Source organism: Enoplosus armatus, chromosome 2 (genome assembly GCF_043641665.1).
Source record: "Enoplosus armatus isolate fEnoArm2 chromosome 2, fEnoArm2.hap1, whole genome shotgun sequence".
NCBI classification, from domain to species: Eukaryota; Metazoa; Chordata; class Actinopteri; order Centrarchiformes; family Enoplosidae; genus Enoplosus; species Enoplosus armatus.
The window spans coordinates 27,330,884-27,356,087 of NC_092181.1; the positions used below are offsets into that span (position 1 = coordinate 27,330,884).

Consider the following 25,204-nt stretch of genomic DNA (forward strand, 5'->3'; position numbering starts at 1 on the left):
AAGTGGATTAATGCAGCTTTAACACGCAGAGTTCCTCACACGGCAAGAAACCAAACGACGACAATCTGAATAGCAAAGATGGAGGTCGGCTGGTTTACATGAATAGCTAAATGCACACACACACACACACACACACACACACACACAGTCAGTCAGTCATGTTTCCAATACTTCAGAGGACATTACATTGACATTACATTCATTTCTTGGAGACTCACTCTAACCAAAAGATTCACGTTATGAGGCGTTTCGTCCCCAAAAGGAAGGCGAGTCCCCACAATGTGACTGTGTAAACAGATTTATGTCCCCACAACATGAGTAATTCACACACACACTCTGTTTCTCACAGTGTGTGTGTGTGTGTGACGCCTACAACAACATGGCTGAAAGTGTTTACGGCGGATCCTCTTACCTGCTGCAGCCGACACTTACCTGCAGGTGAAATGAAGTTACCTGAGAGTTACCGTGAACTCTGACTGACCCCCCCCACACACACACACACACACACACACACACACACAGCCTCTGCTGCATTAATTATTCCCGGGCCAATCACAGAATATAGTGACAGGTGAGAGGACAGCTTGGTGTCCGTCCAGCTTTTACAGACGACATCCACACTGATAAAGAGCGGGACAGGTTTCACTTTAAAGGCGTTTCCTGACGTCCTCGACACGTTAACGTCACCGGACAAACAAACAGCATCGACACAAACTGCTACAGGGTCATTCAAGACTTTCTAAACCCTGTTGATACCAGTGAGAAGGCAAAATGAGAGCCATCGAAAACGTGGAACCAGACACCACGGAGCATTCAGAAGCTCCTACATTTGAATCCAAGACAAAACTGCACTGATATACTTGTGTGTTTTATTTTCAAAGGGCAGGATATGAAATATTATATTACACAGAAATGATGATAAACCCGTTTCAGAATCAGCTTTATTGGTTGAGTATGTTTAGTGTTCAGGAAGATATACTGTCGTACAACGAAGCTAATAACTGTTATGTAATATAATTATAATAACTATGTACAGGCGAGTCGGAGACAGTGCAAAACATATGTGTAATGTTCCTTTATATACAGTGGGTGGTTTATGTCAAGTATGTCTGCAGTGTATACAGCCTGCTTCGACCAATCAGACAATACGTGACAGTATTTACATGATGTCATTAAGTTGGTCTCATTTTTACTTTTAAATCAATCAAACATTAATATATCTGTGGGGCGGAGAGAAACTCTGATTTAAAACCCTGAATTACAAACAAAAACATTTAAATATGTGTGTCAATAAAGGATTTTACTTTTTTATTCATTTTGCCAAAGAACCTGCAGCTTCAACATGCGGCTACACGTCAAATCAGCAGTTCAACTCTGCCGTCTGCAGTCGTGGCGGCGTCGCTGGAGAGCTCAGACCGGCCGTCGTATTAGTCGGAAAAAAACTCTGCTTGGAGAAATATGAAGGCAAAGTTGTCAAACGTTAAATGAACGTTAGCAGACCTTTTCCTGACTTAAGTATGCTAAAAAAACAGTTTCTAAAAAACTTCATTCGGTACCTAAATAGTTTGGTCATCAGCCAAAGTCTTGACTCTTGTTTTCACTAATTCTCGTCCTTCGTCATCTTCGCGTCTCCGTTGTTCAGTCAGACTTCACCTTGTAAGGAAATCTTCTACAGACCTGATCCTCGAGGCCGACAGGTCTGTGTTTACGCTCAGGATGCTGCGTGAAAATCCATATTTTAATCTAGGAATCGTGTTTATGTAGTTTTTGTCCATTAGGGCTCCGATTATTTACAGAGCCAGAGAGACATTTCAGACTCCGGCTCTGCAGACTTTCATGTCGACTCGTGTGAAAATAAATCTGGAGTCCAAATCACAAACAGATGAGCAGGTTCCACGAGAGGCGGCGGGTTCGGGGGTCCGAGCATGCAGCAGAGGGAGCGTGAACGAGGCCATCAGCTGATCTGATGCTTCACTCAGTGTGAGGCGGCTCAACATATGAAACAAACGTTTTAATTCTGTGTGGAAACAAAGTGGAGGACGGATGAATGGACTAGAACTAAGAACCAATGACAGCTGTTTATGTTTATGCTACTTTCACTTTACTCTCGTGTTCAGGATTTATCTAAATCTTCCTCCAGATTTTCTCTAAAGAAATATTATTGCATTAATGTGATATTTACATAAAGTACATCTTTAGCCTGTTTCGCCGCAGTGTGACTTTATGGCTGAGCTGAACACTTTCTTCACGACTTGTTGTGCAAGTGACTCTGTTTAATCCATACATTCATTTAGCCGACTCGTAGTATTCAGTTGTCAATGTAATTAGATGGAGATTGACATTAAAATGTAAAACGTGATTTAATTAATTTAATTAAAAGCTGGAATTTTGTTGTTTGATTAAAAACAAATGATCAGAAAATAAACGTGTTTAATTCGTCTTAAGGGTTTAGCCTTTTCTCCATTTGCTCTTGTTCTGTAACAATTATTGTTATTAACATATAACTGTAAGACAACAATATTATTCCCCATAATCAATATTATTTTTTACTTTCCTTAATATTCTGTTTATTTCACCTCTCACTAGAAATATTAATTACCACTAAAATTCAATATTTTTTTTACATAATTAATTATATAGTCAATTTATTATCAACAATAAATTGACTCACCATGTTTTTGCATTTTGATTCATTGACTCATTGCTGAGTTGTTTTTATGCTTAAATGTGTTGTTGTGCTCGAGATGCTGCTTTAAATCAAATTTGATTCCAAGCTGTTCAGACGATAAACAATCTTTTGGGATATTTTGAGACACTAACAGTATGAAGATTGTTTAAAAATAGAGTTTATATAGTTACATAATAACTGACAAAATGGCCGCCTTATTGTTCCTAAACAGCCTTTTCTTACAACACATGTAACCATGGTAACCACACACAAGATGGTGACAGTTGTACCGTCTGAATGCTTAGATGATGATCAATATTAGAAGTGAGCAATGAAAGAAAAGACTAAACTTAAACTAAAATGTCTAAAAATGTACAATAATCAAATATTTTAAACGTGATCAAATCTGAAAAATATTTATAAAGACTCAGCTGCCAAAACATCACTAAGATCACAACGTCAGTCCACCACTCATCCTCCAATCAGTGTCTGTTATAATCTGGTTATGAAAAACTTTACCACAATTTAACATGAGTTATAATTATGAAGTGGAAGCATAAATGGTCTTCCATATTTCCTTTGTAATTTCTGTTTGGTATATATTAAAAAATAATTCAGTTGAATTACAAATTGTGTCGCAGTTTCCAAACACTCTCAGCCTCCACAGCTGACGTCACATAAAGTGCACTAATGGCCGAAAGTATGTGGATAGTTGAAACCGTGAACATTAATCTTCGGCCACCAGAAACCTTTCTTCATGCAGCAGGAAACCGTTTGTGTCGATACAACGTTGGAACAACACTGTTGTCTTTAAGAGTTCCCTGACGTGGTTTGAAAAGACCCAAACCAGGAACCACAGCCAGAACTCAAGTCTACTAACAGAGGCGTCCGGCCCTTTGGCCTTACAGGGTCTCCATATGATGAACATGTGGCCTCACACTGACCCCTGCTGGCAGGAACAGAGTACTGCATAATACTGAGGCATGTAACTGTGAGCTCGCAGAGAGTTGTACTTATACTTCATAAGTAAGTATAAGTATAGTAAGTAAGTATAATCAGTAAAATGTATTAAAGTATTCTTGCTCCACATTATTAACAAGACAATTATTAAAGCAGCAAATCTTCATCTGAGAAGCTGGAACAAGAAATATGACTCAGAGTAGTTTCCTGTCAATCGACAAACCGATGAATCGTTTCAGCCGTACTTGTATAAGCTAACTAGTAACTAAAGCTGTCAGACAAATGTAGTGAAGTAAAGAGTTCAATATTTCCCTCTGAGATGTAGCGCAGTAGAAGTAGAAAGCAGCATAAAAAGAAAATACTCAAGTGAAGTACAAGTACTTAAGTGAATGTACTTAATACATTTGTTGAGTTTGTTTGTGGAAAGTATCGTAGACTCTAACTTTACAGTCGACATTAAAAAGTGTTTATAAAACAAACTCTTTCATTTCTTTAAATGTAACCACAACCAAAGACAGGGACAAGGACATGATTTGTAGTAAAAAAACATTAGTGGAAAGTTATAAATGAGACAAAGTTCACAGCATCTGCAACAACTTTCAAACTGTTTATTTCTCATTTTTCCATGTATGAAGTTTCAGTGACGCAGCAAAGACAAAAACAGGAGTAAAAATCTAAGACTGAGTCCATGTGGCCTCCATCACAAACGTCCCTTTAAACCAACAGAAGACATTTCAGCACCGACCTGAAACTAAACAAGCAGGAAGCTTCGACGGCAGCTGTTTCTAACAAAAAATATTATCAACCTAAAGAAAGTGAAGAGAAAACAGAGCGAGTGGCGGGCGACTAAAACACCGTCATGGTTACAGTTTCAGTGGAGTCATTTTATACATTTCCATGTTTAAACCTTTTATTGGCAACATCCACGTGCTTAAAATGTTTTTATGTTCATCACCATTATTAACATGTAAACACAACAGTCTCACTGGATTTCATGAAATGAGCCAAAACTCTGAAATGCAAAAGTAATGAAGACGAGACAAAATGTTGAGATTACTTATCGTCACATGATCTGATAATAACACAACCCGACACCATTTCACATGTTTAAAATACCAAACTGTCACAGCTAATAGCTAAATAAACAAATTGTTTAAGGGTTGAAGTTCTTTTCAAAGTAGATATTTTCCATGATTTCTAACTATTAAACATGCACAAAAACCGTAGACTTTATATTTTATTGTATAACTGTATAAAAATTCAAAGATGCAAGTGGTCAAACTTAACCAGTAATACTATCACACACTCTTCGTGTCACGTAGCATGCACAGAATAGATTATTTGCATCTGCAAGACATTTCGCTCATTTCATTAAATTTTGAGACCAGCCTGGTAAACTCGAGCTTTGAAAAAAGAGCTTTAAAGAGCTTTAATAAAACCTGATCTACATGCAAACAGCAACGGGCAGAAGAGAAAGAGGAGATCAGATCACACGTCATGCAAACACATCACAAGTCTTCCATTTCAGGTAAAAAAGTCTTTTGTCTTTCGCAGCGCGTCACTAAATAAACCGTTCAGTCCGGCAGATTTTAGCAGTTTGACGGCCATTTTGTTTTTCTCCTCCTCAGCTTTGCTTCCTCACAAAGACAGTTAAAGTATAAAGATGTGACAGTCCGAAGCAGAGGAGCTTCAGAGGACTACGGAACATTTACAGTCTCGTCTCTAATTCAGATGAAGCTTGTTTTTTCACTAAATCTTACAGGTGTAAAAACACAGGAATAATCCGCCTGTTAGGAGTCCTGCATGTTGTTCAACGATCACTGGCTTCACAGTTTCTAATGCAGCATCAAGCAAACATGTCAGTGAAAAATATCAGTGTTTCCTAATTTCATTACTTCAAATGTAGAGAAAATATGAAGCTGTTTTCTTCAAAGCTGAGAGTTTTATGTCTGTCTGTGTTTTTCACTGACGATTTCTGCAGTAACTCTACAAACGTGTGAGAAGCACTTTTCATAGATGACAACAGTCAACAACCTGACGGGGTGTCACGTGTGCGTCAGGTCCGAGTTATCGTAGCGACCAGTTCCCGGCTTGTAAATAACGTTCACGTCAACTTCTAAGTCGTTATTATAACTCAGACTATCTCACCTGGTGCTCAGTAACACAGACGCCTACAAAGGAAACAAAGATGGACGCTGATGTAAGCCAAAGTGCGTCATTTAAAAACATGCAGGACCCAATCTGCCCCTTTATCTCCGACAACATTTAGCCAAACGTGACTGTAAGATCAAGCTGTTCCTTAAGTGTAAATAATGCAATACTCCAGTAAGATAAATGCATTCAGTAATACAATTACATCTCTAAAATAAAGACACAGATTTTACCTGTAATTCAACTGCATGTCAATAGAGTCTTGTTGGCACTTCATGCTGTTTGTGTTGTTCTGAAATCAAGTAACATCACCGCTAACGACACTCGTCCACTAAAGTTTACTTTCTTTAAGATAGACTTTCTTTGATTCTCAAAAAAACAAAAAAAAAAAACAATGACACCAAAATAAATATAAAAAACCCACATACCTTGAAAAACCAGTAAAACATACACAACACATACACACTCTAACACACACCCACACACACACACACACACACACACACTCCAGCTTTCCTCCACCAAACTGAAACCGTCGCTCTGCCGTAAAAAGCCGTCCGTCAGCTTTTAAAGTGCGACGCCGAGTCACTGAGAGTCCCTGTTCAATAATACTTGGTAAAAGTTTGGCTTCAGAAGGCTCGGGGGGGAGGGGGGGGGGGTGAGGGGAGGGGGAGGGGGAGGAGGGGGGAGGAGGGGGAGGATGAGGAGGGGTTTTTCACAGAGAAAATACTTGCGTTGAAAACAGACAGAGCATTTTGCTGGACGACGTCTTCAAGCAGATCTTCAGTAAATGGAGGGAAAAAGTTGTCAGACGTCGACCACCATCTTTTTGTGAATGTCTAATCCACCGACGACCTGCCGGAGACAGAAGGACGTGAGGTCACACATCGTTTCTTCTTCACGTCTTACCACCACTTGGATACTGAAATATCTACAAATATTCAGACGTTCATGACGTCAGAGGATGAATCCTTCAGACTCTGACTTCTCCTCTAGCGCCACCATCAGCTTCATATTTTTCTCAACACACACACGCTCATGATAAGTACTAACTAAGTACATTTACTCATACTTACACATCTCAGAGGCCAACATTTATCAGGCAGCTTTAGTTACTTTTCAGATAAACATGTGATGATGAGTTCATAGAAATATAATGCAGTGGTACAGATTAAACTACCACACTGAATAAAACTGTTTAAATTAGCGCCACCATCAAAAGCTACGACATAATGCATCAGTAAGAATAATCCATCATTAAAATATATAATCACTTAACACTGACAGGGGCTGTTCTTCATAATAAGTACTTTTACTTTTAAGTATATTTTACTACTAATACTTTTGTACTTAAGTAAGGTCTTTTATGTTTTGGCTTTTACTTGTAATGGAGTATTTTTATGTAGTAGTATTATATATTTCAGATGATCTTCTGACTCTTCATCAGCACCACCATCAGGTCAAACATTTGGTTTGTGACCAAATACCTGCAGAACTGATGACGTTCATCAGCCTCAGCTGGACTCTGTGTTTACTGCTAGTTAGCTAATGTTAGCATGCTAACATGCTAAACTAAGATGATGAACATTAACCTGCCTGCCTAATATTAGCATGTTAGCATGCACTACCAGCATAGTATAACAGCAGTCAGACACAGTTAGAGACGAGCTGGTGAACAACGTGGAGTCCTCAGGAGTTGGTGGAGATGAACGTTTTTCAGTCTAAAGCTCTCTGGTTGGTACACAGGAGATGAAGAGGGAGGATGAGAGGTGATGAAGCTGAATCGTCAGTACTTACGGCACAGAACTCTTCGAAGGATATCCTGCCATCCCCGTCTTTGTCTGCGTTGATGATGGTTTTGTCGACGATCTGTTGAAGCTGGGTGTCCTTCAGGTTGTTGCCCACCATCATCTTGAGGACCTGGAAGAGCTCCCCGTTGGATATGTAGCCGTCTTTGTCCATGTCGTAGATCCTGAAGGCAACTGAGGTCAAAGAGGCGACACGGAGGAGAGATGAGGTTTGTTTGGGTCAAAGCTGCCGAGACCTCACACTGAGGACGGCTCGGTCTACAGACGTGACACTTCACATCTGGACGAACGTGCAACAATGTGGGACTGTCCAAGTCTTATATGATGTAGCACTGCACTGAAGTACAATATGACATCACTGAAGTCACCCGTTCAACACAATGAGGTCAATCCAAGAGAAAGACATGTGGTGTCACTCTGTGTTAAAGGCCCGGGCTGCCTGATACACGGTGTATTTAAAGGCTGAACAGGTGTGAAAACGCCTCTTCATCTTTCATAAACATGCTCAGTGATAAAGACGTCATTCAGTCTTTACACGAGATGTAATCTGTCTACATAGATAACCGAGTTTAACAGTCACAAAGACGCAGCAGAGATGTGAAGGAAACCGTTTATGTTGGAAACTTACAGCGCAACTTCTGCTCCTTGTCACCTTTGACGCTGAACTGGGAGACTCCTTCAATGAACTCTGCAGAAGGACAGAAGACATCGTCATCGTCATAAACGTGTCATCGGTTGATCTGAATGATCTCAACAGGTACTTTCCTGTGCTTTAACTGAAATGGACTGTATTCATATAGCTCTACAGTTCACCTCTCATTCACACACACACACGCTCTCTCGGGGCAGCGAGCTACCATGCCAGGTGCTGATCCAACCATCGGGAACAAATTGGGGTCTTTAACATGTAGACTGTCACATGCTGCATGTTGTGCACAAAACCTGAACATCTGGATGAAACTTATATAAATAAAATAATGTTTTTACAGCTCTCTGGATTTCGTGCATTAAATGGAAGGTGTGTTTATGGAAAGATTGGATTTTTATATGATTTTTGCATCAATGTGATAAAATATCTTGATTTGTGAAGGTGTGATCCAGATGTTTCTTCTTCTTTTCAACTAAAATATTCCTCTCTGTGTTTTTTCTTCTCTCAAAGACTGAGAGACCTCCAGAGTGTTTGGACTCTCTGCAAACGGGAACTAAAGTTTCTAGAACTGACTACGATAGAGTCTTAGTCATTAGCCTTTGTTTGGTTGTTTTGTTGTTTTCTTTGATGCATTTATGAGTTTTAAATTGATATCGTGGGAAAAAGACATATTTAAGGACAGAGGAAGTTATTCATCCAGTGCATTCCCTCCACAAACGACTATAGTAATGCTACTCTAATTATAATTTCTGGCACAAAATGCATTTGTTGGTGCAGAATGTCAGACCTTGCGTGCTGGATCTTAACATTGTTAACTACCTACTTTGTTAGCTAACAGTTCACACACAATAAATACACAGTTGTTAAACAGGAACACAGAACACATCTTTAACAACAGCAGGACCTTTTTAGGACTGATGTCAACAGGAGAAAAAGTTTAAATTCAAGAACACAGGAAGTATCATAGTGAGGAGGGACAGCCCGTTTCATCATGTATTTACCTTTAAAGTCGACTTCCCCGTTTCCGTCGGTGTCAAATATGTCGATAACTCGCTGCACGAGGGGGTTCTGCTGGAGCTCTGGTAAGGACATAAACTCCTCCACACTCAGGGACCCGGAGTTATCTAGGTCGAGTTTCTTAAATCTCTTTCCTAGCCTCTTAATCTCATCAGCATCAACTGAAATGAAGCAGAGAGAGGGAGAAAGTTATTTACAGACAGAGAGAGAACGACTGGAACAAACAGACAAAGGTTCAGCACAACAGGAGGAGATTATTCCGACGAATGTTTTTGGGTGACGCTGCTACCTGTGACACAGTAGTTAAAAACACCTGTCGTCCACCTGTACCTGATCTCCTTCCTGTGCTGCCTGCAGAAACCATTTTCCCGAAAAAACACAAACTTACCTGGTTTCTTCTTCCTACTGGCCATGGTCCTCAGAGCTGCTGGTCTCGCACTGCACCAGTTTGGTTGAACCTTGTGTTACTGGACCTCCTGGTGCCCTGCTCTAAGCCCTAACACCGGGTCATGTGACACCTCTTTCAACACTAATCACTCTGCTGATAACCATGAATCAGCGAGACACAGTGGAGGTGGGGGCCGTATTGTGTTGGTAACCTGCAGTTCATGGAGATAATTCACCCTGTCCTTTTAAATAAACAAAGATCTGAAGAAGTTTGGTCTAAGGTGGAAATGTCACGAAGCTCCTTGCTACAGGCCATCAACACGTGGAGTTCAGAGACATTACGACATCCATACAACAAGATTTAACAACGAAAACAGTCCGAGACTTGAAATCATCATCATTTCACCGACACAGTTTAAAGTCATTCAAAATGGGAATAACAGAGCATTTTTCCTGTTTTAATTTGTTGTTCTCTGCAGGTAACAAGACTGTCAATAACAACTACTTTAGTTTTTCTATGTTATAAGTCGACCTTATTGTTTCAAATTTCAATACTGACAACAAATGGTATAGTACAGTCTCTGTGGGAGTCACCCAACAGTAATTTGTTTGTAAATACAGAAAAACCTCAATTCATTTTAACTGTGCACATTTGAGACCTGCCAGCCTTCCTCATGTCTGAACACGTCACATGACTCCCTGCTACACTGCAGCAGCAACAACAGGCGTCCATGTAGACCATTAACTGGTGTTATGACACAGAACGACCACTAGATGGATCACAACACAAAGGAACGATGTGCATAAAGTTAATGTACTGCTGAAGCACCAAACGCTGCTGACACCTGTGAGTCAATAATCACATCTCATGCACGAAGAAAATTAAGTCAGTTTAATAAACTATGAAATACTGTGAAAGACACAATTTTGAGCTGCTGTAATAAGTCTTGGACTTTGTTGTGTTATCTTTGACATTTTGCAGATATGTGTGACGTCTCTCTTATTGTGTCCAATAAATAAACTAAACTCTGTGGCAAAAGTAAAGCTAAGGCACCTTTAAGTTTCAACACACATGATTAAGGTAAGCAACACCTCTCCACATACCTTCCTCCTCCCACCTGTATTTCCCAATAATCTCGCAGGTCAGAGGGCGGAAACAAAACCAAACAAAGTAAGAGGCGGAGCAAAACCTGACAGATGAGAGCTTCAACGTCACACTCCAGAAGTGAAAGTAAAGTTAGTCAGAGTCAGAGACAAGTCTCTGTTTCTCTCTGCGAGATCATTCACACCGAGTTCATCAGGTCTTTCTCAACAACACAGCGGAGTCTCGGCCAAACACTGGTGAGTACAGCTGATCATATTTACAGTCTCAACAACCAGGATTAACACAAAACTTCAGCTCTACTCAGGCAGGAGCTTCCACTCTGTTCAGTTCACACTTGTGAACTTGATTAAAACGTAACTCAGTTTGTCCACAGGCCCACGATACAGTCGCCCACTTTAACTGCTTTCAACTGTCTCTGTGTCAGTTCTCAGGACTTCAGTAACTTGGAACTGAATCTCTGAGCTTTGGAGTTTAGTTTCACTCCTGCTTTCCTGATATTGTGACTGCTTCCTCCATACTGCTTCCTGTACTTCCTCTAGCTGTTTCACATTAAAAGCTTTCCACCAAATTAGCGGGACGCTTTTAATGTGAAGGAAATGCATCAAGGAAGTAGAGCTTTGTCAGCAGTGCTGGACTTCTTCAGTGTTATTTTGCTTTTAGCTTAAATGGTCGCGGCTCAGTTTGGTGAAAGTATCCCCATCAAAACACGGCATATATACTCCAAAATGACTTTACCAAATATCATGTTACACTTCAAAGAGCAGTAATCACACTTCTTCCTGTTTAAACAAAAACATAAAACTGGATTTTGAATCAAATGTTTTTCTTTTCTTCCACACTACATGTGTAGATATGGCTGCTGCAAACTATCTGCTGTCTGAGGATCAGTTTCTGTGCTCCATCTGTCTGGATGTGTTCACTGATCCTGTCAGCGCACCATGTGGACACAACTTCTGCAAAAACTGCATCACTGTACACTGGGATACTAACGTCCAGTACCTGTGTCCCATGTGTAAAAGGCGTTTCAACACAAGACCTGAGCTGCACGTCAACACTTTCATCTCTGAGATGGTCGCTCAGTTCAGACAGTCAGCTCAACAGAAAGCCAGCAGCAGCAGCTCAGAGCGACAAGCGTCCAAACCAGGAGAAGTTCCCTGTGACGTCTGCACTGGAACCAAACTGAAGGCCCTGAAGTCCTGCCTGGACTGTCTGGTCTCCTACTGTGAGACTCACCTGGAGCCTCATCTGACAGCTTCACGCCTGAAAAGACATCAGCTGATCGACCCTGTGGAGAACCTGGAAGGCAGGATGTGTACGAAGCACGATAAACCTCTGGAGCTGTTCTGTAAGACCGACCAGACGTGTGTCTGCATGCTCTGCCCTGTTTTAGACCACAAGTTGCATGAGTTTGTTCCTCTGAAGGAAGAATATGAAGGAAAGAAGGCCAAGCTGGGGAAGACAGAGGCTGAAATTCAGCAGATGATCCAGAAGAGACGACTGAAGGTTCAGGAGATCAAACACTCATTGAAGCTCAGTAAGAAAAATGCAGACAGAGAGATAGCAGAAGGTTTTCAGGTCTTCACTTCTCTGAAGGAGTCTGTTGAGAGAAGACTGTGTGAGCTCATCAAGGCTATCAAAAAGAGGCAAAAAACAACAGAGAAATGGGCTGAAGGCTTCCTCAAAGAGCTGGAACAGGAAATCTCTGAACTAATGAAGAGAAGGACTGAGGTGGAGCAGCTCTCACTCTCTGAAGACCACCTCCACGTCCTCCAAAGCTTCCCGTCCCTAAAGGATGCCCCACCCGCCAAGGACTGGACAGAGGTCAGCGTCCCTCCACCATCATATGAGGGGACTGTGGTGAGAGCTGTGTCTCAGCTGGAGGAGACACTCAGTAAAGAGATGAAGAAGCTGCTTGAAGCAGAGCTGAAGAGGGTCCAGCAGTATGCAGAGGATGTGACTCTTGATCCTGATACAGCACATCCTACACTCATCCTGTCTGATGAAGACAAAGGAGTGAAACATGGTGATGTTACGAAGACGCTTCCGAACAACCCAGAGAGATTTTCTCATTGTGTCTGTGTTTTAGGAAAGCAGAGTTTCTCTTCAGGCAGGTTTTACTACGAGGTTCAAGTTACAGGAAAGACTGATTGGGATTTAGGAGTGGCCAGAGAGTCGATCGACAGGAAGGGACTAATCACACTGAGGCCTGAGGATGGTTTCTGGACTATATTGCTGAGAAATGGAAATGAGTACAAAGCTCTTGATGGCCCTCCAGTCCGTCTCTCTCTGAAGTCTCGGCCTCAGAAGGTGGGGGTGTTTGTGGATTACGAGGACGGTCTTGTCTCCTTTTATGACGTAGATGCTGCAGCTCTTATCTACTCCTTTACTGGCTGCTCCTTCACTGAGAAACTCTTCCCATACTTCAGTCCCTGTAGGAAAGATGGAGGTAAAAACTCCGCCCCTCTCATCATCTCTCCTGTCAGAGTAAACTAATCACTGAACTTATTTCATATATTGATTTATTTTTATTTCAGTGAACAAATGTACATATTTAGTGACAATACTGTTGTTTACATCGTATTTTCTACAGAATCTGTTTACTGTGGTGACTGATGTACACTTGGATGGTTAAGATGTTTTATTACATGCATCCCATTACATACGCAAGACATTAATTTGATGCATTCATCTCTTTAACCCTGCATCGTGACACACATGGGGCTGGGTACTGAACTTTGATACCAGCATCCACCAAATTGCTTTGATACTATGGACTATTGAAAAATGCTTTGTAACCCTAACCCTAACCCTAACAACGAAAACAGTCCGAGACTTGAAATCATCATCATTTCACCGACACAGTTTAAAGTCATTCAAAATGGGAATAACAGAGCATTTTTCCTGTTTTAATTTGTTGTTCTCTGCAGGTAACAAGACTGTCAATAACAACTACTTTAGTTTTTCTATGTTGTAAGTCGACCTTATTGTTTCAAATTTCAATACTGACAACAAATGGTATTGTACAGTCTCTGTGGGAGTCACCCAACAGTAATTTGTTTGTAAATACAGAAAAACCTCAATTCATTTTAACTGTGCACATTTGAGACCTGCCAGCCTTCCTCATGTCTGAACACGTCACATGACTCCCTGCTACACTGCAGCAGCAACAACAGGCGTCCATGTAGACCATTAACTGGTGTTATGACACAGAACGACCACTAGATGGATCACAACACAAAGGAACGATGTGCATAAAGTTAATGTACTGCTGAAGCACCAAACGCTGCTGACACCTGTGAGTCAATAATCACATCTTATGCACGAAGAAAATTAAGTCAGTTTAATAAACTATGAAATACTGTGAAAGACACAATTTTGAGCTGCTGTAATAAGTCTTGGACTTTGTTGTGTTATCTTTGACATTTTGCAGATATGTGTGACGTCTCTCTTATTGTGTCCAATAAATAAACTAAACTCTGTGGCAAAAGTAAAGCTAAGGCACCTTTAAGTTTCAACACACATGATTAAGGTAAGCAACACCTCTCCACATACCTTCCTCCTCCCACCTGTATTTCCCAATAATCTCGCAGGTCAGAGGGCGGAAACAAAACCAAACAAAGTAAGAGGCGGAGCAAAACCTGACAGAGGAGAGCTTCATCGTCACACTCCAGAAGTGAAAGTAAAGTTAGTCAGAGTCAGAGACAAGTCTCTGTTTCTCTCTGCGAGGTCATTCACACCGAGTTCATCAGGTCTTTCTCAACAACACAGCGGAGTCTCGGCCAAACACTGGTGAGTACAGCTGATCATATTTACAGTCTCAACAACCAGGATTAACACAAAACTTCAGCTCTACTCAGGCAGGAGCTTCCACTCTGTTCAGTTCACACTTGTGAACTTGATTAAAACGTAACTCAGTTTGTCCACAGGCCCACGATACAGTCGCCCACTTTAACTGCTTTCAACTGTCTCTGTGTCAGTTCTCAGGACTTCAGTAACTTGGAACTGAATCTCTGAGCTTTGGAGTTTAGTTTCACTCCTGCTTTCCTGATATTGTGACTGCTTCCTCCATACTGCTTCCTGTACTTCCTCTAGCTGTTTCACATTAAAAGCTTTCCACCAAATTAGCGGGACGCTTTTAATGTGAAGGAAATGCATCAAGGAAGTAGAGCTTTGTCAGCAGTGCTGGACTTCTTCAGTGTTATTTTGCTTTTAGCTTAAATGGTCGCGACTCAGTTTGGTGAAAGTATCCCCATCAAAACACGGCATATATACTCCAAAATGACTTTACCAAATATCATGTTACACTTCAAAGAGCAGTAATCACACTTCTTCCTGTTTAAACAAAAACATAAAACTGGATTTTGAATCAAATGTTTTTCTTTTCTTCCACACTACATGTGTAGATATGGCTGCTGCAAACTATCTGCTGTCTGAGGATCAGTTTCTGTGCTCCATCTGTCTGGATGTGTTCACTGATTCTGTCACCGCACCCAGTGGACACTGGGATAATGACGACCAGTACCAGTGTCCTATGTGTAAAGAGGATTTTATCACAAGACCTGTGTTCAACACTTCCATGTCTGAGATGGTCGCTCAACAGAAAGCCAGCAGCAGCAGCTCAGATCGACAAGCGTCCAAACCAGGAGAAGTTCCCTGTGACGTCTGCACTGGAACCAAACTGAAGGCCCTGAAGTCCTGCCTGGACTGTCTGGTCTCCTACTGTGAGACTCACCTGGAGCCTCATCTGACGGCTTCACGCCTGAAAAGACATCAGCTGATCGACCCTGTGGAGAACCTGGAAGGCAGGATGTGTACGAAGCACGATAAACCTCTGGAGCTGTTCTGTAAGACCGACCAGACGTGTGTCTGCATGCTCTGCCCTGTTTTAGACCACAAGATGCATGAGTTTGTTCCTCTGAAGGACGAAGGTGAAGGAAAGAAGGCCGAGCTGGGGAAGACAGAGGCTGAAATCCAGCAGATGATCCAGAAGAGACGACTGAAGATTCAGGAGATCGAACACTTGGTTGACCTCAGTAAGGAAGGTGCAGACAGAGAGATAGCAGAAGGTGTTCAGGTCTTCACTTCTCTGAAGGAGTCTGTTGAGAGAGGCCAGGCCGAACTCATCGACACGATCAAAGAGAAGCAGAAAACTACTGAACAACAGGCCGAAGCTTTCATCAAAGAGCTGGAACAGGAAATCTCTGAGCTGATGAAGAGAAGGACTGAGGTGGAGCAGCTCTCACACTCTGAAGACCACCTCCACGTCCTCCAAAGCTTCCCGTCCCTAAAGGATGCCCCACCCGCCAAGGACTGGACAGAGGTCAGCGTCCCTCCACCATCATATGAGGGGACTGTGGTGAGAGCTGTGTCTCAGCTGGAGGAGACACTCAGTAAAGAGATGAAGAAGCTGCTTGAAGCAGAGCTGAAGAGGGTCCAGCAGTATGCAGAGGATGTGACTCTTGATCCTGATACAGCACATCCTAAACTCATCCTGTCTGATGATGAAAGACAAGTGAATCATGGTGATGTTACGAAGACGCTTCCGAACAACCCAGAGAGATTTTCTCATTGTGTCTGTGTTTTAGGAAAGCAGAGTTTCTCTTCAGGCAGGTTTTACTACGAGGTTCAAGTTACAGGAAAGACTGATTGGAATTTAGGAGTGGCCAGAGAGTCGATCAACAGGAAGAGAACAATCACACTGAGGCCTGAGGATGGTTTCTGGACTATATTGCTGAGAAATGGAAATGAGTACAAAGCTCTTGATGGCCCTCCAGTCCGTCTCTCTCTGAAGTCTCGGCCTCAGAAGGTGGGGGTGTTTGTGGATTACGAGGACGGTCTTGTCTCCTTTTATGACATAGATGCTGCAGCTCTTATCTACTCCTTTACTGGCTGCTCCTTCACTGAGAAACTCTTCCCATACTTCAGTCCGTGCTTGAATGATGGAGGTAAAAACTCCGCCCCTCTCATCATCTCTCCTGTCAGAGTAAACTAATCACTGAACTTATTTCATGTATTGATTTATTTTTATTTCAGTGAACAAATGTACATATTTAGTGACAATACTGTTGTTTACATCGTATTTTCTACAGAATCTGTTTACTGTGGTGACTGATGTACACTTGGATGGTTAAGATATTTTATTACATGCATCCCATTACATACGCAACACATTAATTTGATGCATTCATGTCTTTAACCCTGCATCGTGACACACATGGGGCTGGGTACTGAACTTTGATACCAGCACCCACCAAATTGCTTTGATACTATGGACTATTGAAAAATGCTTTGTCATTCGGCACCAAATTTTGATAGAAGCTGAAAAAAAAACTGAAGATTGTACCTTCTGTCAATGTCTCATGAAATTTTCTTTTTGTTAAAATTTTGTTAAAAAAACGTTAAACATTTGAAGCTGAATTTTGCCTGTAGTGTACACAGAGCACAGTATGTGTCATTGTTATACCGGGCACAAAACAGTTAACAGGCAAAGTTAATTAATGGAATAGATGTTAACGAGATGTTCTATTTGTGTGAAAAGCGTTTTGGTTAATTACTGGTCACTTTGGACAATTTTCATTTGTTTTGTGAATACTGGTAAGATGGCTTCGTCAAACAAATCTGTAAATATTTGATAGTAGAAATAAAAGTTGTAATCCTTCAGATTTCAGTCCTGGTTGATTTGGTGACACCTGTGGTTTGTGGTGGAAACAGCAAGCGTGGTTTAATACAACAGCTAACACTCCTTGAGCAACTACTTAGTCAGAACTACAACAGAAGAGCAGCTGCAGCAAAAATAGACCAGCAGCATAGAAATAGCAGAGCAGAGAAAAGAGTCATGGTAGAGAGGCTCAGCTCATACATCCAGTGGACATTTGCACACTGGACAGAAGGCCAGCAGATTGTTTTCAGCAGCCTTAAAGGAAACGAATGTCACAGCCATGTATGGTGGATATTGGGGGGTAAAAATACAAGTTATATTTACAACGGGTAGAATGAACATTTGCAAAGCAGATTTTTTAACGCTTTAAATGGTGCATTGTTTACATCCATGTTTACTGGCTGGCAGTCTTCTTCTTCACTGCCTTTGTTGGCGCAGTGTGGTTTCTTAATGCATTACTGCCACCAACTGTCAGTCAGCGTAATAGCATGAAACTAATGACATTAATAGTAATCTCATGTGCATGCAAGAAATAAACACTGTGACCCACTCGTTAAGACATGGATCAATAGCGCCTCTAGTGGGGAAAAACCCCACAGGGTACCTTTAAATGTAAATTGGTGTTTCTTCTGTGGCTGATTGGGAAACTCCAGCAAGGCAGCTCTGCTTTTAACAGGGAAAGCAGCTGCCCTGAACTGCTGGTCCTGAAAGAAAAGAAGGGCGGGGAGTCGAGGCGTGGTCGCATCGGGAACTCCCATAAATATCCCCGACTAGACGAAGCCCATCAGTTGACTGGGGAAATGCAGCACCATCAGCCAGACTGAACCCTGCTGCTCGTGTCTCCTCCTTACAGGTCATTAACCCAGACACCTCTCCAGATACACCGGTGAGGTTTGGTGAGACACCTGAGACTTGCTGGCGTGACTTCTTGCTATGAGGCAAGACCCCAAAGTAAACTGCAGTAAGCAGAGACACCTGCCTGAACCATTGCCTCGGTCACACAACAGGGTCTGGTCCTGCTCAAAGATTAGAAAACCAAAGATTTGGCATCAACTTTCCGAGCCACAAGGTTCAAGAAAGGGCTGAGCTGTTTCTGGAAATCAACAGGCAGCATGAGAGGCAGGTTTCTGAGTTTGAAGGGGTGCAAAGACAGAGCGCGGGTCATAAATCTAAACCGGCCGCTCCCTCTGCTGGGTCCCCCCGGTTTTTGACGCCTTTCTTAACAGCTTGTTAGGACGCAGGCCCCCCAAATCTCCCACCCGCTCAGCAAACATATCCGATAGCAGCAACGGCTGACGTCATTTTGAGACCCAAGTTCAGCTTACACCACCATCTTCCTGAGGGGGGTGCTACTCAAAAAGTAGGTCCAGACATTACAGTCATTATTTTCTAATTAAGCGAGAAAATTTCTTCTCTGGAGTTGGGAGGTCAGAGCAAGGCGACCAACTAATTAAAACTGGGATATTGCGGTGACTAAAAATAAACAAGGTTTTCCCAGCAGCCCTGACACTGACCTTTACAGAGCGATGAGGCATTTTTAGCCTCAGAGTGTTGGGAGGCTGGGTCAGACTGCCGGCAGAGGCCTGCAGAAGAAGGTGCAGCATGTGGTGATGTTCACATCCATCACGGGTCACCATCATATCCCAAACTTAGTGTGTACATGTCTGACTTTCCCCCTGACGATCACTATCCAGTAGTGCAGGGTATCAAACTTAAATACCTTCTTAGTTCCGTTTATAAGTACGTGTAAGTCGTTTCTTTTTCTTTTGCACAGCACAGCCGATATATTCGCCCAATCGCCCAACCATAAAACATACTCAGATATAGACATATATGACTCATCGTCCAATTGTAACTGAAAACAATATTTTTAAAAACAGACCAGTTTATCTGTGTTCCTTGTGTTCCTGCAGATCCCAAAGTCGTAGTGTTTAGTTCACCATAGTTCAGCTCAGAAAATGGTTCCAGTGAAAAAAGTGGAGAGAAAAGTGTTTACCCTCCAAATGGTGTATCTGAAACCTAATCCTCACCCTGACTTTTTACGGACTGGATTTTCACCCGCCTCTTGATATTAAAAATGAATATAGATAGCATAGATATATAGATTAACAGATAGGGGAAGCAGCAAATGTCACTGACAGTGTTTCATCTAATGCATTGTGGTGAAGTGGCATTTGTTGGTACTTACAGTGCGAGCACATGTCCAGGGCATAACTGGCTTCATTTCCCTGAAAAGGAGAGAAGATTGACAATGAAACAAGAGTTGCATATTGTGTCATCTGATTAAAAACAAAAAGGATAATCTAAGTCATTTATATCAAAAGGGGCAAAATGCTTTATACTGTATACAGGAGCAGGATGTGGTCTCCTCTATCTCTCAATATGAATCGAGGAGCTGGGTTTTTAGCATGTGGAGAGGTGTCAAAAGCCCCTCAGTACATTATATTAAATCCCACTGATGTTGGGTGAAGAAATATAACAGCTCTCCTTCGACTGGGAGAAATCTTGTGCCTCTTACAAGAATGAAAAATCTGTTAAATCAACTAAAATGTAAAGAAGATGAATTGAATTATTCTGTGTCCTGTTCTTGGCTAATTGTTGGTGTTCTTCATTATGCATGAGCGACAGAATGATCTGGACTCTGAAAACTAGGCCAACGTGCCGCCTTGATTTGCCTCGTCTCATCTCTCGAGGACTTGCAGAAATTGAACCAGGCTGCTCTAACGAGGCTGCAGCTTCCCTCCTCAACCGGTAAAGAGAGCCACATTAACTCTAAATCGCATCAACGGGTAATACGTGAGGTTTATTCTGCCTTCCGGCACAAAATAAACATAATCTCTTCTGTGGGGTTTGACAAGGTTACAGTTTGACACCGCTGACTTCATGAATACTGGGCCAGTCACTCAGATTTTGGGCTTCCAACGCTCACTGTCTGACGGTTGAAAACGTTATTACACTTCTTAATGCAGTGAAATATTTTGTCTTCACCAGATGTTTCTGTTGGATTTCTACTTTCATTGGATGGCTTATTATCAATTAATCGTCTGATTATTTTCTTGAGTCATTGTTTGGTTGTCCGAAATAATTTTAATAATTTAAACATCTTCAAATGTTTTCTTTTGTCCAACCAACAGTCTAAAATCCTAAAATATTAAGTTGACTATCTCAAAAGACAAAGAACAGCAGCGAATCCTCACAATTTAGAAGCTGGAACTAGAGAATGTTTGCTATTTTTGTCTATTTCATTTGTATTCTTTTTCTGTCAATACCCTAATCAATTGGTCATTTAAGATCTGTAATCTCGAGTGAAATATCGGATCATGTTTAATGATTTAGAGAGAGGCATTGTGTGGTTTGAACATGTGACATTTTCTGCTAAATTACAGCAAAATACAACAGAGTTCCACGAAGGCCATTTAGTTTTCCTCCATCAGTTTCTCTCCAGATTGAATTATTCTTATATTGTGGCTGACTGAGGACTTGCTTTGGTTGCTTTGATTGCTGTGCCAGCCCCTCGAACATTCCTCCTCCCTCCTCAGTGAAGTCAACATGCAGAGGTCTGTTCCAGCTTGTTGTCTGACACTGAGCCCAACACAAGCTTGGCTCTGATCACGGGCGTCACATGGGCCTAGTACACTACATGGCGTTTCCTTTTTATCTGCAGAACAATTCATTATATTTGTGAGCTCCTCGTGCACATTAATGTGTAGCTGCATCACATTTGGATTCTGTTTGGGTGCTGTAGTGCATTAAGCTGTCGAGTCTCACTGATGCTGCTTTCAAATATGTTTTAAGCACTGAAACTGTGTGTGAGAGCGACATTAAACAACAAATGACTGCACCTCTAACGCAGCTCATGTACTTTTGGGAGTGTCTGTAACAACATTAGCTGAGTGCAGCAGGATTACAACCAAGGATCTTTGCAGTCGTCGAGACTATTTACCAGCCACACACAGCCTGGTGGTGCAGTAGAAGCACACTTTTCCCCTTTTTTTGCCAACACCCTGCCGTTTGGGAACCACTGCTTTAGGATAAACAGCTGGTCTATACATTCAGAGTGCTTCCCTAAATGACACATCTGCATTAAAGCTATTGTATGCTGCTATATCCTCTGTTTCTTATTACAAAGGCCAAAGGCAGGTCACATGTACCTGCAAGTTTCACTGGTTTACTTCATCACTAAGTGTCATCTGAAGGCCTTTTAAGTTCATTAGTGTTTAAGGGGTTAGAAACATATTAGGGTTTGTCTATTCTGTGACGAAGTTGTTCCTGTCACTCATGCAGCTCTGAAACTGTGCGCCTGTTGAAAGAAGTCAATTCAAATACACTGAAACTAAATACATTGAGATTAAAACACAACCATCGGGCCAATCACTGAGTCCAGGCTTCATTTACACACAGAATTCATTTATGAATCTGACCCACAATGAAACATGTGCCTGTATATTTAGGGACGGTGGGCGGTAACCCCACCTCAGCTCAGTTTATCTGCCAGATGATTTGAATCTCTGACATACAGTAAATGTGAGTGACATGACTTCACAGAGTACATGACAGTGAAGCTGCTGGTGCTGCAGCAGCGTCTGACAGGAATCTCAAACTGCAGACCAGCTGCTCTGATCAGAACAGGTCAAAACTCGACGTCAACTGTCATGTTAACTACACAAAAATGCACCTCGTTGGGTTTTTTTGTCCGTTGTGGACATGGAAAGATGACAAAGATGCCCCGCTGGTGTGGAAAGTATAATTAGGCTTTAGGCTACATTCACACTAAGCCGACATATGTGGCTTTAAGACATTTTCATAAAGATGATCATCCACACTAAGACGTCCAATCAAAAGGAAAATGCTTCTCCTGTTTCAGTCAGCAGACAGCAAAACTGTTGACCAATATGTGTTCAATAGTGGGACAGACAGTCTGCTCCCTCTCTGCTGGGTGAACCTCCTTTCTGTCACTGCAATAGAGACACACTCACAATTTAGCTGCTGTCAGTTACAGACCTCACTCTGTCACCAGATACCTGAACGAGCAGAAAATCATGATTTCAAAGCAGGTCATAAATACTATGTTATAAATACTAGTTGTGTTAAAATCAATATTTTATGATCACGGTATTGTTTGACAAAATACCCAGAAACTGTATTGATACCCAGTGAAATAAAGTATCATGAAATAATTTGAAAATCATCACTGTTACTAGTTACGAGCATCAGCTGTGCAGTGTTTTTAATGAGAAAGTTAGAGGAGACAGAAAGTTGTCTTCGGTCTCTAACCGTGTTTACATCATTGATTTCCAAAAGCGACACTAAAAACATGAGACAAGCATTTTAACATCCATCAACTCTGGAGAGTTTTAAGAATGGAAAGCACCAGCTGATTGTGCATGGAGGGCCAGAAAGGAGAGGAGAAAAAGATGTGTTTTCAAATTCAGCTGGCTCGGTGTGGGCGTATTCTTGCTCACTGCAGTGCTAGGGTAATCATTGTCCACACAGTATTGTGGATATACCACTGTCCTACTTCCCCGCTTTAACACACGCCAACTCTCCAAAAAAAGCAGCAACTGTATCAGAGTTGCTACCTGGATTGGCCCATCCCAGCTACTGTACCTTGACTACTGTCTGTATGATTTGCTCAGCTTCGGGCCAGTGTGTGTTGCAGGGAAAGAATAATAACTACTCTATTACAACGTTGCATAACGGGGTACTGCTTTGTCTGTTTTACTTAAACACCATCTGACAGGGAGAGCACCAGCGTACTGACGAATCAGCCATTTCTCACGCAAGACAATACAACACTTCCGGTCAATATTTTCAAAATAAAATAGTAAACTGCAGGCTAAAACTGGCAAGCACTATGTTGTCATCTGTATGTTGCGCTGCCACTTTCTACGACAGTTACATTTAAGGGAGTCATCTGCAGATTTGAAGTATGGAATGGGGTCCTTAAAAAAGTGCATCAACCACATGACAAATACTTCTTCTGTTAAAGACCCCTGGAGCATAAGTTCATTGTTTTCTCTCAGAAATCAAAGAGGAGAAACAAAATCAAGTCTGGAATCACATTCCTGCTACCTTCCATTTTAAAGTCCATTTTAAAACACAAAGGTCTCAACAATTCATATGAAGACAATTATTTTACCATTTCCAACGATTTATAGACTCAATGATTAGCCAAATAATCTATAATGAAAATACCCGTTAACTGCAGTCCTAGTTTATCAGTTAGTTTATGTCAGGCGATAGAGATTTTCATGCCAAGACCAACAAATTTGAAGCTATTATTTTGATGGCCATGTTACGACACTTCCGTCTTACTTTGTTGCGCACTTGACGCACCTCCAGCTAGCTAACCTGCTAGCAAAACCGTAACAGTATTTCTCTATTTCCTCACCAGCTAGCTTTGTGACCATATTCTACCAAGCCACACATCGAAGTTACGTTGTATGTGGATGAGTGACAATGTGTCAGCTGAGAGAAGCATAAATAACACAATAATAAATCCATATTGTCATAAACAAACTGCCACAAACGTTACGCTCTTTTTAATGTCAGCGCTGTGCTAACGGTAGCTAGCAGTAGCGAACAGGTTAGCCTGGAGTGCTAGTTATGAAGCTAACAGTACAGTCGAAGGAGGAGAAGCTGTTTTTACAAAATGAGGTTTGACATTATAATTTTAAAAAAGAACGACAGATTTTTCTTACCATTTTGCCGCCGGAGGGTGTTAAGCTGCTGGGAGAGTAATGGAAAGCTCCGTTAACGGGTCGACACGGTCGGATAAAGACGACGTTTCTAGGAGGCTTATGACTTTTAACGGTCAGATACCGACCACCGACTGTCTGACTTTACCGTTTCTGACAGCGGGGGAGAGATTCACTGCAGCGCCAGCAGATAGAGCCGCAGAGGGGGAGAGAGAGAGCAGAGAGGGTGGCTAGTGGTGTGAAGAGAGAGAGAGAGAGAGAGGGAGGTTGAGTTGGTGAGGAGAGTGAAGAGGGAGAGAGGAGGAGGAGGAGGAGGAGGAGTGGAAGGTGCAAAGCAAAGCTCGTCTATTAAAAAGAGGGATCACTCCATTTCATAATAACCATCACTGAATCACAAGGGCCCTCAAATATCCCCATCTGTGACCTCTATGATGGATTACTGAACAGGCTGAGATCCAGGGGTCAGGGGGGGCCCTAAGCAAGAGCCACTGTTTTAAGTGACTAATAAGAATGACAAAGTCACAGGGCTCAGTGAAGGCCCAGGGATGTTCCAGTCACGTTTCTTATTGTGATAAAACAATATTCCCGATATACTCAATATTTTAGTCAACAAAGAAGAAGAGCCGAGGAGGATTTAAACTTTTTAAACCAGAACAATGTTCAGTCCGATCAGAGTGTAGACATCTGAGAGATTATGAAAATACAGTAGTAGATGCAACCAGATGTAGAAATAATGTTTGACGTTTGTGTCGGGAGCGCTGTGTGACTGACTCACATAGGCTAGGCCTCAAAGACCTCATCGACAGATGTGATGGTCTCTTTTGACAAAGAGTGGTTCATCTTCTTAAACACACAATCTTTGGAGAAGACTAGTACAGCACATCCAGGTTTTCTCTCTGCCTCTGAAGCTCATCCTTGCTGAGGGGGAACATCATAGATCGCCAATAAAATCAAGCATCGATCATCCAGTTTTCATTACAGCAGAATCCAGTTCACTGCTAAAATATGTGCTAAGCTAATCTGTAAATTTAGTCATAGCGACAGTGTGCACAAAATGCCTGTTTATCCTGTATAGGATAGTAAAAGGTCCCTCTGACATGCAG

General features: G+C 41.8%; 3 protein-coding genes across 3 annotated transcripts; 2 read left to right on the forward strand and 1 right to left on the reverse strand.

Moving 5' to 3' along the window:
* Positions 1 to 4,216: 4,216 nt before the first annotated feature.
* Positions 4,217 to 24,358, reverse strand: ppp3r1b (protein phosphatase 3 (formerly 2B), regulatory s1ubunit B, alpha isoform, b). The gene is made up of 6 exons (XM_070924751.1): positions 24,105 to 24,358; positions 19,592 to 19,631; positions 9,238 to 9,414; positions 8,216 to 8,275; positions 7,577 to 7,761; positions 4,217 to 6,634 (listed from the first exon to the last, which is right to left on the reverse strand). Exons 1-6 carry the CDS (start codon positions 24,105 to 24,107, stop codon positions 6,587 to 6,589), a joined length of 513 nt encoding a protein of 170 aa, XP_070780852.1. The 5' UTR covers positions 24,108 to 24,358; the 3' UTR covers positions 4,217 to 6,586.
* LOC139301366 (E3 ubiquitin-protein ligase TRIM39-like) lies at positions 10,936 to 14,222 on the forward strand. Its single transcript, XM_070924739.1, has 2 exons — positions 10,936 to 10,981; positions 11,596 to 14,222. Exon 2 carries the CDS (start codon positions 11,598 to 11,600, stop codon positions 13,236 to 13,238), a length of 1,641 nt encoding a protein of 546 aa, XP_070780840.1. The 5' UTR covers positions 10,936 to 10,981; positions 11,596 to 11,597; the 3' UTR covers positions 13,239 to 14,222.
* LOC139292797 (E3 ubiquitin-protein ligase TRIM39-like) lies at positions 14,452 to 17,370 on the forward strand. The gene is made up of 2 exons (XM_070915185.1): positions 14,452 to 14,534; positions 15,149 to 17,370. The coding sequence occupies exon 2, from the start codon at positions 15,151 to 15,153 to the stop codon at positions 16,735 to 16,737; it is 1,587 nt and encodes a 528-aa protein (XP_070771286.1). The 5' UTR covers positions 14,452 to 14,534; positions 15,149 to 15,150; the 3' UTR covers positions 16,738 to 17,370.
* Positions 24,359 to 25,204: the final 846 nt, after the last annotated feature.

Coding starts and splice junctions, on each gene's coding strand:
- LOC139301366 (XM_070924739.1), top strand. CDS start 11,598: ATGGCTGCTGCAAACTATCTGCTGTCTGAGGATCAGTTTCTGTGCTCC.
- LOC139292797 (XM_070915185.1), top strand. CDS start 15,151: ATGGCTGCTGCAAACTATCTGCTGTCTGAGGATCAGTTTCTGTGCTCC.
- ppp3r1b (XM_070924751.1), bottom strand. Junction 8,276..9,237: donor CGGGGAAGTCGACTTTAAAG/GTAAATACATGA, acceptor GTCCTTCTGCAG/AGTTCATTGAAGGAGTCTCC. Junction 7,762..8,215: donor CAAGGAGCAGAAGTTGCGCT/GTAAGTTTCCAA, acceptor CTTTGACCTCAG/TTGCCTTCAGGATCTACGAC.